The sequence below is a fragment of the Lingula anatina genome, chromosome 5 (genome assembly GCF_051362555.1).
Source record: "Lingula anatina isolate TDL-2025a chromosome 5, LinAna3.0, whole genome shotgun sequence".
NCBI lineage: Eukaryota > Metazoa > Brachiopoda > Lingulata > Lingulida > Lingulidae > Lingula > Lingula anatina.
The window spans coordinates 11,278,437-11,291,960 of NC_141771.1; the positions used below are offsets into that span (position 1 = coordinate 11,278,437).

General features: G+C 38.2%; 2 protein-coding genes across 4 annotated transcripts in view; one reads left to right on the forward strand and one right to left on the reverse strand.

Moving 5' to 3' along the window:
• Nucleotides 1-112: 112 nt before the first annotated feature.
• On the reverse strand, nucleotides 113-12,322 carry LOC106165200 (uncharacterized). The gene is made up of 11 exons (XM_087014020.1): nucleotides 12,169-12,322; nucleotides 10,757-10,889; nucleotides 9,342-10,236; nucleotides 8,872-8,995; nucleotides 8,309-8,414; nucleotides 7,763-7,855; nucleotides 6,531-7,134; nucleotides 6,174-6,262; nucleotides 4,384-4,434; nucleotides 3,903-4,011; nucleotides 113-3,379 (listed from the first exon to the last, which is right to left on the reverse strand). Exons 2-11 carry the CDS (start codon nucleotides 10,871-10,873, stop codon nucleotides 3,093-3,095), a joined length of 2,475 nt encoding a protein of 824 aa, XP_086870146.1. The 5' UTR covers nucleotides 10,874-10,889; nucleotides 12,169-12,322; the 3' UTR covers nucleotides 113-3,092.
• A 197-nt stretch (nucleotides 12,323-12,519) lies between these two features.
• The window catches only part of LOC106165919 (serine/threonine-protein kinase tousled-like 2), a 32,418-nt gene continuing 31,413 nt past the window's right edge, over nucleotides 12,520-13,524 (forward strand). For 2 of the 3 annotated variants that reach the window (XM_087014279.1, XM_087014280.1), the window contains exon 1: nucleotides 12,520-12,827. In XM_087014279.1, the coding sequence (XP_086870405.1) occupies nucleotides 12,719-12,827 (109 nt within the window). In that variant the 5' untranslated portion in view covers nucleotides 12,520-12,718. The remainder of the gene's footprint in view (nucleotides 12,828-13,524) is intronic. The other variant, XM_087014278.1, reaches the window with a different exon arrangement.

Below are 13,524 nucleotides of genomic sequence, written 5' to 3' on the forward strand. Positions count from 1 at the left end.
CAGAACTTTGTCATATTACAAGATCTGGTGGCAAATTTTTGATGATTTCAAGGAAACTTCATCTTACATTAAAATTTTGGACACGGAAAAAATAACACTAACAGCAATAAGATAAAGATATATATGCATTGTGATTAGCTCCCAACTGAGATATACACTGCCAAAAATTCATAATATCACTGAAAATCTGAGAAGTTTTCACCAGTCATTTAACATTAAAAGTTATAAATGAAAGGATTAATAAAACTAGAGGATCAGAGAGGCGATACCGCCTCCTGATATAGTACCACCAGCTGGAGCAAGCGCATTCATATGGACCCCCCCCCCAAAAAAAAAGACACCACCACCAGTCTTATGCTTGACAAGCTCTATAAAATGCAATCTATAAGAATTCTCAAAATATGCAAAAAAATATAACCAAAAATGGTACAATCAAAATTCAGTTCATCATAAAAAGTAGGTCAAAGGTCAATTTTAAAGTCACAGTTAATTGCAAGTATATGACTTCCTATTCAAGTTCAATAGTAACTATGGACCTATCTCTGCCAGTTTTGGAGATAAAAGGAAACCAAATTTTACAAAGTTCAATTCATGATGAAAAGTAGTCAAAGGTCAATTTCAAGGTCACACTTAGATTGCCAGTATATGACTTCCTATTCAAGTGCAATAGTAACTATGGACCTGCCAGTATATGACTTCCTATTCAAGTTCAATAGTAACTATGGACCTATCTCTGCCAGTTTTGGTGATAAAAGGGAACAAAAATTTGCAAAGTTCAGTTCATGGTGAAAAGTACATGTAGGTTATAGGTCTATTTTAAGGTCACATTAAATTGCCTCTAATGACTTTCTATTCAAATTCAATAGTAACTATGGGCGTATCTTTGCCAGTTTTGAAAGTATAAGCATTAAAAAAGTTGCAAAGTTCAGTTTAAGGTGTAAAGTAGGTCAAAAGTCAATTTCAAGATCAGAGTAAGATTACTAGTATATAACTTCCTATTCAACTTCAATAGTAACTATGGACCTATCTCTGCCAGGTATGGAGTTAAAAGGGAAATAACTTAGCAGAGTTCAGTTCATGGTAAAAAGTAGGTCAAAGGTCAATTTCAAGATCACACTTAGATTGCCAGTATATGACTTCCTATTCAACTTTAATAGTAACTATTGACCTATATCTGCCAGTTTTGGATAAAAGGGAACAAAAATTTGCAAAGTTTAGTTCATGGTGAAAAGTAGGTCAAAGGTCAATTTCAAGGTCACAGTAAATTGCCTCTAATGACTTTCTATTCAAATTCAATAGCAACTATGGGTGTATCTCTGCCAGTTTTGGAGATAAAAGGGAACCAAAATTTGCAAAGTTCAATTCATGATGAAAAGTAGGTCAAAGGTCAATTTCAAGGTCACACTCAGATTGCCAGTATATGACTTCCTATTCAACTTTAATAGTAACTATTGACGTATCTCTGCCAGTTTTGGAGATATAAGGGACTATATGTTACAATTCTGAGTTACAATAATGTGCCACCACAATGTACTTTTTAATACAGCATAACACGAAAACCGTATGAAATACAAAAAAACAGAGACCACACCTAATGTTGGGCTTTACATGATCTCCAAAATGCAAAAAAGAACGGGTGTCTAGCATTAACGGTTTCCGAATTAGAGTTTTTAGTTTCCGTATCTTATGGCCGCTACTCCCGTGAAAATGCACTGATTGACCCCAAATTCATGGAGATGAAAGATGACCCAATGGGTAACACTTTCCATTAATATTATTGGTTAAGTCTGTGTAGTGTCTGAATAACAGTGCAAATAATTTTTTTTTCGTAAAAAATTTGTTTTTTTTGGAAAATTTTGGCCCCTTTGACCTTGGAATAAAGGTCAAAGGTCAAATCCAAGGGCATATTTGTAATCTACACATATGACTTTTGGAAAGCCGTCTGTAGAAATTTTTCCCATAATTCCTTCCGTAGGGTAGATAATTGGCATTGAATTTTCAAAAATTTTGACAAGGGTGCATTTCAACGAGCGTCACGCCCAGGTCAATGCACCGACTGAGACAAAAAAACCTGGGGGTTCAAGTTGAGGTTATATGTGACCTAAATCCAAGAGATGGGGACAGGGGTCCTTGTGGTCTAGGAGGAGAAGCGGTAACGGTGACTTGTATCCGGCGCCAGTACGCGGAGCCGGCGGAGCTCACGGAGCTCACGGAGCCGGCAGAGCCAACGGAGCCGGACGAGACGGGTCGGGACTAAAACCATGAGTACCGCCAGCGTACACGCTGGTGGTACTAATAAGCATAATCAGTTGAAGCATTTCTTTCTTTGCTCACTCCATTTGCAAAGCTTGCGTCAGTCTCATTTTTAATTCATATTTTCAAAACTTTTCATCCTAATTTATACATAGGTAAATAAAATGACATTAAAGATGATTAGATAATTTGATTTTGTAAAGGAAATACCTGCCACCTGAATTGAAAACAATAAGTTAGTTTTCTGAGCTTCATACACAAATAACAACAAATGCAAAAAAAAAAGCAGACTTCTTGAATAAGAACCACCACCTTCTAAAATGTTCTATTGTGGATTCTTCAAAACAATGCTGGCATTAAAAGATTGTCATCTTACAGGCAGATTACTCTACAGTCACAAAATATGGCACAAATTCGTAGTCTTGTTACCTGAAATTGCACAACATACCAGTCAATAACAGCACCAATATTCTTCACTTACAAGAGTACTCAATGTTTTCAAGTATACAGAGATTGGCCAATTGGGTCCAACTTATATTATTTGTGGCTCGTTTGGCAATTTATAAGTTCTTAATTTGGATCAAAGTCACAGGCTTAACTGCATGTTATTAATATTTTAAAATATTAGCCTCTTCTTGGGTGGGGGTGAGGGGGATGGAGGGGGTGGGAGTAGGGCGAAATGAACTCCTTGTGAAGAACCTGTACATCTTGATAAATGTACTAATGATTTGATGCTTCATAATCACACTGTATTACCACAGTGAATCTTTGTACTGAAGTTTATGTCCTTCCTGTCTCAGTCCCCATATTACCCCCTTTGGGTGTGGGAAGGGGGGACCTCACGATAACTCAGCATAATACAAGTCTATGGCTTCTGCAATGTCATGGTTGGCTCTCTGCACATAGGACTTGGCTTTGGCACTGTCAGATATATTGGTGATCACGAGAAACTCCTTGATCAGATTATTAAGGACTAAATCGACAGGGTCCTCCTCAGGTTCTGGGCTGGGTACAGGTGGCGGAAATCCCTGGAAAAGTGACTGGAAGCTCCCTCTTGGAGCTGGCACTGTACTGGTGGTGGTGGAACTGGTGGCGGAAGGACCAGTGGCTGTTGTTGAACTTGGAGCTGAATCAGAGAGAAATTAGGAGAATGTGAAGGGTTATCTGCTCAGCAAGTGCTTTATTGATCTAAAAGAATGAGCAAAGTAGGCCTATAATGCTTCACACCATCATGGATGTGGGGAATTCAAGACTCACATGTGGTGCACTATTTATTTGTTAGCAAGTGGTGGCAACTTAGCATATGTGATGCATCCTCTCTTGCTTTACCCTGAATGTAACATATCCTGCAGATATGTACTGTATGTATTACAGCGCAAAGGATATCACTTAGAACCTCTTCACATCCAGTTTTCTGTCCCACACTATGTTGAATGGCCTTGACATTTAATTACGCTGTGGGGGATTTTACTCTCTTTCACATGGCCAATCAAATTGAATTTGGTTATCTGACCATGTTGAGCACAGGGGCTCCTTTTCAGTGGCTCTCTCATGTAAAAGCTTCGGGTATTTAGCTGTCAATCTAACAAACTGGTGCGATACAGAAAACTTTATTACTTAAAGAGAGAGGGATCCAAGTGCTTACTCACCTGAGGAGCTTTGCTGGAACACCTGTAACCCTGCTTTGCCATATGTCTTCTCAAATGCTTCAAGCAACTTATCTGTCTGTTCTTTATCCTTGCCTCTAGCTTTGTTAGCCTGCAGTTATTAAAAAAAAAAAAACATCATAAACCTGACAGATAAATTGTGCTTCTTATATGTGTTTGTTTGTATGCGTATATGTAATTCCTTAATGGCAAAGAAAAAAATCATTGGACTCTGTGAAACTAACCAATTCAAGTTTTACTAAGATGCATAACCTAAACAAGAAGTGTTTAACATGGCAAAACATCATCACCTTCTTCTCTTCAGGTCTTCTGTCCTGAATAATCAGGTTCATATTTAAGTAATGGTTTTATCGATGTATTGATTTCACTGTAAACTAACTATCTTCTACAAGGGACGAGAGTACTTGTGACAATTTACTGTAGATAATAGTTATCAATTATTACTGGAGAGAGTAAAAATTACCAATAACGTCTGATGTAACAAAGCTAGCTGCCTTTGGTGGCTATCAGGTGCCTGAAAAATAAATAAACAAACGGATGTTTTTTTTTTTTTTAATTTACAAGATTGGAACATTAATGGGGGTCAAGGTCGCTATCAAAGAGGGAAGTTCAAAAGGAAAGTGGCTCTCTACTTTGCGGCAAATTTCATGTGATATGTAGATCCAGAGACCCTGAAAATCGGCAGTGATGATCATGAATGTTGAAAGAAAACAGAGGTGCTAAAAATCTGAGACTCCAAAGTTGGCAAGTATGTTTTTTTTACTATCTTTGTTAAAACTGAAAGCTGGACATAAGCATAATGGAGACTCAGTGAGAAGTGAACAGTACTCAGATCTACTCAGTTACCATCCAGGCCTTTGGCTATAAAAACCTGGTTAGAACAGACATCCACATAACAAGAGAGTGGTAATTAACCAATCAAAGTTATAAGGGTACCATTGCATTGTGTGAGAAGACTATGGCATCTAAGCATAGTAAAGCAGAAAATAGAACAATGTCCAGGTTCTTCACATGTGACAGTGAGAAAGCAAACAATAAATCACACACAACAGGTGGGAAGCCAAAAAGACCACATTCTGAGGTGGCCAACTCAAGCTCTGATGAAATACAATTACTAATGAATGAACTATCTGAAATAAAAAGTGAAACTATTAATAAACCACAGCCTTGACAATACACTAAAGTCAAGGCAACCCGGCTATGAACTCATCCATGTAGTGTCCTAGTCCAAAGTACACTCAGAGACATAGTGTCTTCCTTCAGTGCTTGGTCTGAATCAAAATTCACAAGTCAAAGATAATGTCTATAGGTAATTGGAAAGAATTGTGCAATAACTGCAAACATTGCCATTACTCTGACTGGACTAGTAACAATTAACTAGAATGAAAACAAATTCAGAACAAGTCGATTCATAGAGCGGATTCTCAACGAATTAAGCCAGGCTTTACAAAGCCGGTGTCCTAAAAATGGCGGACGTACATGAAAGAAAAACCGCCTAATCTTTTAATAGTCTCTCCGCCGCCCCACATGTCGTCCCTGCGGGGTACAGTAATTAAATCGCGTCTCCGTTCGCCATGCGGAAGCTACCTGAGAAATATTAAGTGCGCATGCTCATCAGTTAAACTCGTGGTGAAGAAAGCATGGCGGCTGAAGGCGATCGAAGGAAAAAAGCTCTTCTGTTCTATTATCTTTGAAAACAGAGACGAAAAAGGAATAATTTGGCCCGTAGAGCAGCAATGAATCGACTATCTACGGAGATAATATCACCAGAGATATTCACGGAAATATTAATGTTCGGAGCCGAGATTTAATTACTGTACCCCGCAGGGACGACGTGTGGGGAGGCGTGTGAGAGGTGGAGAGACTATTAAAAGATTAGGCGGTTTTTCTTTCATGTACGTCCGCCATTTTTAGGTCACCGGCTTTGTAAAGCCTGGCTTAATTCGTTGAGAATGCGCTCATAGACTAACAAATTCACAGACTAAATATGGCTGACTCTGTTGTTAGCCATCCAGTAGAAAAGGAATGATAAATATGAACAAATGAAATCTGATCCTAGAACTTACATTTAGCCACTGACAGACGTTGCGGTCTCAACCTTTCACTAGGAAAACGACCTGGATGAACTGGTCACCTGATCTAATGCCATACGGCTAGGAATAGTCTCCTACATGAGACTGCAATGTTGGCCAGTTGCTAAATTAAGTCCCAGTAACAGTGTTATTCATATTTATCAAGACCATCTTTACTTACAGCTACAGACTGTGCTGCAGCTTGCTCCTGGAGTCTCTTTCTACGTACCTCTCTCCTAACCTCCTCTAGTCTTTGTTGATGACTGTCAACTGAAAAAATAATAACATATGAATCAAATGGATAAGCAGAATAAATATGTGTTTTAATGGAGTGTTATCACTGATCAGGATAAATGAACCTCCAGCATATAAGAGCACACAGATCTAATCCTGAGTCTCCTTGACAGTGCCTGCTTTTTAAATTCTATAAATTGCTTCACTGCTACAAAACAGAAAAAAAAAAAAAAAAAGCATTAAAACTTTGCAATTTGAACCAATAAACAATGCAGAAATTCAATGAAAATCCTTCAGAAAATACCTGCAACAGGAGCTTCATCATTGTTTTCACTGCTCTCTGGCTTTGGAGGCCGTCTTCGCCTTCTTTTCTTAGAATCAACAACTCCTTTTCTCTCAGTTTGCTCATCATCCCTTGAAAAATAATGACCACTGTTATCGTCACCATCATAATTCACTTCGGGATGCACTCCACGCCCACCATCACTGTCATAGTTCACTTCCGGGTTCAAGTCTGAATCATCATCATTATCCCCATTTGCTGACCCCGGTGACCTTGACCTACTTCCAAACGACCTTGGCCTTTCTCTATGCCTTGCTGGGGGTCTACGTGTATTGGTGAATTCTTCCCCATAATTCTCAGCAAGCCACCTAACCTCTGGGTTTACATCATCGTCTGCTTCTCCGCCATCTTCACCGCTGAGATTTCCAGAGCTGTTGCTGGAAGTCCTGTTCAGCGTCCTTTCAGACTGGACATTATGGAATGATGGCGGCACTGTGGTCACTCTGTTGCTGACTGCTGGAGATGACTGACTGTGAGCCAATGAAGGTTTGTAAGTGATGATGTACTCTACCAGCAGACGTCGGTTTTCATAAATCACAAATTCGTTGTAGTCACGAGGGCATCCCTGAAACACGAGAAGGAAAAGAGAGTTTCTCTGGCTGATTTTTAAACAAAATTATAAAAGATGTATCACAATGGCAAAAATTATCAGTTTAGGAACACAATTTCTGTTATCTTGTTAAAAAATTCTCTAGGGCTTAAAATCACAATGGGATTAATTAAAAATAAAGGCTGAAAATATATATTGATACTTAATTTGACATTTTAAATTATATAAATACTCACCAATGAATTAAACAATTAATAGAACATTTTAGTAAATGTTCAGTAACCCATGGAAGGGTCTAACTAAACAACCAACAATTATACTGCCATTGAACAAGTAAAAAGACTGGGTTTGTTTTTTTAAACTTGTCAAAATTCCAGTAATTGGTTTACAATAGTTATACATACAGAGATGAAAATGAATCTTTTAAAATAATCTGGAAAATGCAAATGCTGAAGGTGCATAGCTTCATAGAGGTTTAAGGGGGTATTTGCTGAAATACAACCACCAAAACACCCAAATTTCAGAGTTAATCAAGAAGGGCAAGTTGACTTTGCCTACTTCCAGTAGCTTTTTTTATACTTGTAATAAACCAAGTGGGCTGAAAAGTTGAAGACACATTGATTTATTTTGTGTCTATCCATACCTTAACAGAATCATAATACTTCCAGTTTCCCTTGGGGTTTTCTTTGGCAGGTTCTCTCACTAAACTAAGATCCTTTTGGCCTTTTGAGTATATCTGAAATAGACGCTTAGCTTGTGATAGAAGTCCTGGTTTATAGCAATGGAGTGCTTTACCTACTAGGTTTTATATACAATGGAAAAGAAATACTAATTTCAGTTAAAAAATTGATTCCATATTTTCTAGTGTTAAGTTCAGAGACTGGAACAAACATAACACTAGAAAAAACAACAACAAAAAAAAAACTTCCCTTTTTCTACTGATTGTTTGTTTTAAGCATTTCCTGATACAATCAAGCAACTCCCCAAAAAATTTTTTACACATAAAATTGGCAATAATAATCCAAAAGAAAAAAAAACTCTGAGCGTGGTAATTTACAGAAAAAATTCAATATTCTATCTTTCTTTACTCATAACTAATTTTTTTCATCATTTGGAGGAAAAATCACTTAAAAATTGCAATTCAACAAAAATTAGACATTTTTAAGTTTTATTCTTTTCTCTTACAAACCTTCATATCACCAAGCAGCACCCGGCACTTCAATATATAGGGCTGTCCACTCTCTTGGCCACTACTTTGACCACTGGAATACTTCAGACACTTCAGAGGGTTGTCACTGTAGACAAAACATAAAATGATTTAGTCCACTCTTCAGGCACTCTTTCCTGTTCAGTTTACCTCCCATGCTAATACTCATTTATAAATGTGAAAAAAAAAAAAAATAAATAAATAAATAATAATAATAATAATAATAATTTTAAAATCAATCAATCAAATAATCAATCAAACAATCAAGAAAAATTAAAAATAAACTAAGAAATTTTTTCCACTTTTCTTACTTAGGCGTATCTTTTTCAACTAGCCAAGGAGGGGAGTTTATCTAAACAAAATACTGTCAACTAAGGAGGGACATGCAGGGGCAGATTCAGAGATATTTTCTGACAGCTCATCCTCCATTTTTGACCATCTTCCAACAGAAAAAATAAGATGTTGTCAATGTAATCTTGCAAAATTCTGTCCGTCTTACAGAAGACCCAGAAGATGACCTTGGTCTGCCCCTGACATGTGCTCACCTGAAATATGTGCCCTTTCCAAAATGTCCTTTCCTGCTGAGCCTGAAGTCCAGTCCCTCTTCACACATCTGACATTTGTCCACCGTTGTCCCATGGTACAAGTAACGCTCGTTGAGCTCAAATTCTGGAAAAAAAAGAGGATCATGACATATTTAGATGACGTGTCTAGTGCAGGTAACACATTCCACTTGAAACCCGAATTATCCATCCACACTTAAAACTGAACCATAATAAGATATTTATTATATTTGTATGACGAGTGTAAGCACAAGAAGTGTTTGACAAGGAAATAAGTGTCACATGTGGGAGCAGACCAACAAGCTGATATCCAGCTGTTTGACCTGTCACAAGACGATGGGTCACTGTCACTCATTTCTCCCTTGAAGATAGGTGGTGGGAATTGAAACTCTGGATTGTTTCTTACTTCAAAAGTCTAGTATCAGATTTTTTAATTTCTTTGATGTGCTTACCTTCGGGTCTTCTCTCACTCATATGTCCCATCTCAGTCTTATATTTTTGCAGCAGTCCCCAGTTCTGGACCCTCTCCACACTGACCACCTCAATACCAACATGCCCAAACTCCTCTCTGATCTTCTTGCACTCGAAGTTATCGTTCGGTAGTTTAAATAATTTGTAAGAGGTCTCAGAACTGTCACTGCCCTTCTCCCAATTAACTGGCAGACCAGTGGAGGTGCTTAATGGGAAAGGTTTCAAGAGGGGTTCAAAATCAGCACTGTCGTGATTGGCTGTTGCCATGGTCACAGGGTACCTCGTTGTCCTGGCAACAGAAGGTCTTGATGTTTGTGACTGGCTGGAAGACTGATGATATTGAGAAAACTGACTGGCTGCTGATATGGATGGTGCGTAATGATGCTGTGCCTCACTTTCTGAGGAAATGTTTTGAAGAGAACTTGTCCTTTCCTTCCTTTCCTCTTCTTTTATAAAACCAGAATTTGCACTTGTGTATATATCTTCTTCTTCGCTCTCTACCTGACCTGGTAAGTCTTCGTTACTGCAAAGATTAAAGTCTGGGTTATAAGCACCATATGTATTTTCCGGATTTGATTCAATTACCCACTCTACTTCCTCTTCATCACTGCCACTGTGATGAAGAACAGGAAAATCCTCACTAAAATCAACATTCTGGGCCTCGTTTTCATCCAGCGAATGAGGAGCTGAACCTTCACAACTGCTGGGCTGTGATTCGGTTTCAGAATCTCCAGCATGTGTAGGATATTCTGCTTCATAATCACCAGTGTGAAAAGGATATTCTGTATCAGAATCTTCAGTGTGTGTGGGATATTTTGCTTCATAATCACCAGCGTGAAAGGGATATTCTGTATCAGAATCTTCAGTGTGCGGGCTCTGGAAATACATATATTCAAGCAAATTTGCAAAGCCAAGCTTGTGAAGCCATAGGATTCTAAGCGTGCAGGAAAAAAATAATCAAAAGCATAAATAATCATGATAATATAGATGCATAAAAACATTATTTTTTCAACAGTTATTTTAAAAACATTATATCTCTAGGCAAAAGAAAAAAGGCAACAGATATGTTATAATGTTTCTGATCTGGTCTCTAAGTCTAAATTCTGCAATGTATAATCTACATATAAACTATCTTTGGAGAAGATTTCTTCAGTTATTACAATAACAGAGGCCTTTTTCACAAAAGAAAAACAACATTTGACAGGATCTTTTTATCAACTTCCCCTGATATTATAAAACAGTCAGAAGTGGACTACTATGCTGATGTATTTGGCACAGCAGGCTGTTTAGTATAAAAATCAAGTCCAACTTTTTGTCTGATGTCCCTTTTGAAATCAGCCTCAGTTCATAGTGAAAACAGTTTAACAGATTGCAATTTACTGGTCAAACCTCTTACCTGACTCTCCAGCATACTCATAGCAAGTGCTGTCTGAAGCTGAATATCTTCCATGTCATCTGTGGTTAATTGAAAGTTGGCCAAGCTAAAGTCTCTCTCATCATTCCCTGTGTTCATGATGACTGGCCAGAACCTGCAACATATAAACATGAAAAATAATCCAGTCACACTGGTTTTACGTCTATATTATAATGCTATGAATCAGTCCTAAGCACGCTCGGCTGTCACCTTGATTGGATAGTAAACGATTGGCGTAATATCACTAAATGATTTTAGAAACGGGTGCATAAACTTGAAAACCACCTAGAACAACCTTAGACTGCCATATTAATCCAATACAATGCAAAAATAAACTATAACGCTTGAGTCGGTCCTCTCTAACCTCCCATTACACCGGGCTAACGAAAAAGAAGCCATGCCATTGGACAGGTATTTGCAATGCTACCTCTGCGGTTTGTGGAGAGGACAGACTCAAGTGTCAAAGCGGGAATTTGGATTTACGGTTTGATTGTGCGTATGCCATGCACGGAATTAACAAACGAGCGATGGGATGATGTAGCCTGCGGCATTTGCGGTAAGCGTGTCAAGTTTTAGGCTGCTCCGATGCCCGGCAGTATTTTATTTCGATTATTATGTTAAATTTTGTGGAATCTTGTTTCACAAGCTTACTCTATTTTATTGTCTCTATGGAGGTATATGGGGACTTTACGACATTCGGCTTGAAGGCTTTAACCACTTGTTATAGTTTATTTTTGCATTGTATTGGATTAATGTGGCAGTCTAAGGTTGTTCTAGGTGGTTTTCAAGTTTATGCACCCGTTTCTAAAATCATTTAGTGATATTACGACAATTGTTTACTATCCAATCAAGGTGACAGCCGAGCGTGGTCCTAAGCATAATAAGTACACAATGCTATGAATCAGTCTTAAGCATAATAAGTACATAAATTTTGTGTTTACTGGTAACATACATCGTAGAAATCATAATTTTTTCAAAGGTTCATTGGTCCGAAGGTTCCATAATGAACATTCAGACCAATGGACCTTCGGACTATTGCTACGGCCCCGACATTAAGGCAAATCCCTTTTAAGTCTTGTCCACCATGTATATCTGGCTCCACCTCCAACTCTAAGAGTGACTTGTGGGAACAGTCAGTACCTCTCCTCCCTGCATACGCCTCTGTCCTACATGGATTAAGGAGCTAACACGTTCGTTGGATATAGAAAAAGGAAGGATTGCTAGATACGAAAGAGAAACCTGACTGCACTACAGTACACTGTACAGACTAGCAACACTTGTCTACACCATTTTCTGCCTCAAGATTGCAGTCCCCTGTCAGGACTGTCAAGAGTGGCATCGAGATGTTGAGCCAAAATACAATTACAATCAGAAAAAGAACTTACAAACTTTACCAAGAGTTTCCTCTGCGTTTGTTTCTTATAACTTCAACTTCGGTTTTTTGGTCACACTGCTTTGGTTTCAAGGAAGTCACATTATTGCTTTCGATCTCTCTGGGAGTAGAAATGTTTCGAGGCGTTTGATTGGCCAATAATTTCCGCGGGAACCAACCACGAGTAACTTTGCACTCAGACCTCGCACCTGTCACGGATTCTCGGGATTCCCAGCGACAAATATTGCGATTTTTTAAGTTTAAGTTAGGAGGAATATTCTTATTTATAGTCTTCACACTGCTCCGAAGATTTGCATGCGATCAGTGCAAGCCGGAGAGGAGTTTGAATATTTTCTTTAATTTTGCTGGGTGCATGTGAATGACGTCACAACCTTCATCGACAACAAAGTTGAGAGACGAGAAATAGAAATTTTGACGACGGAAAAAACACGCCTTTGCTTCCACATCTGGGCAATCGCGCTCCACGGAAGCGAGTTGAGACTTCAAAGTCTTACTTCGTAGGAAATTGGCCAACTTTAACTCGATAGAAGTGGTGAAAGGACGAGTTGAAAATGAGTGTTCAGTCTGGCGGTAGTGGTTCTGCGACGCCATCTTGGGCAGTAAATTCGGGTGCTCCTCCTCGAAAAGCCCAAAATCAACCCAAGTCGCCGGCGAGAGACGGTAAGATCTATATTATACATTGAAGACGCAATTTGCTTTATTTTGATGTAAAAATATTCATGTTTAATATGTAGGATAGGGAGAGAATGTGGGTGTTTTCCCGTCGTTATTTGCCACATGTCTGATTTCCCGAGCGAAATCTGCAACAAAACTCCATCCCATAATACGAGTTTCTATTTTTGGCTTTCCGCCCCGGTTTTGACCTAATTGTCAATGACCTAGTTTTATAAATGATCAACAGCCATGTGGTGTCGTGGAAATTTCCTATAATCATTGTGTAAGAAGTTAGTTGCCCGTAGAAATTGCTCCGTGAATTTAGTTATTTGCTGAATTGCTCGTTCAAAATGTTTGTCACACTTTGTAATTCAAGTAGACATGTTTGTTGACATTGTTATTGCACTTAACTCAATTACATAATTGTGTTGTTAAATTGGTAAACAAACCCCTGAAGAGATAGGAAATGAATTAAGTACAGTCCTTGTTGATTATAATGTTAAGTTTAGAATAAATAACAAATGGGGTTCCATACAAGTTTGCAAATATTTATGGAAATAGATAATGATATAGGAAGAAAAGTTAATAATGTACAGACCGTCCTTGTGTCCTAAATGAGAAATGCACATCATTATTTCAAAGTATTTGCATGCTTACCCTTATCAAACCTACACAATTACTTTTGTATACAGTGCCCTTCTAA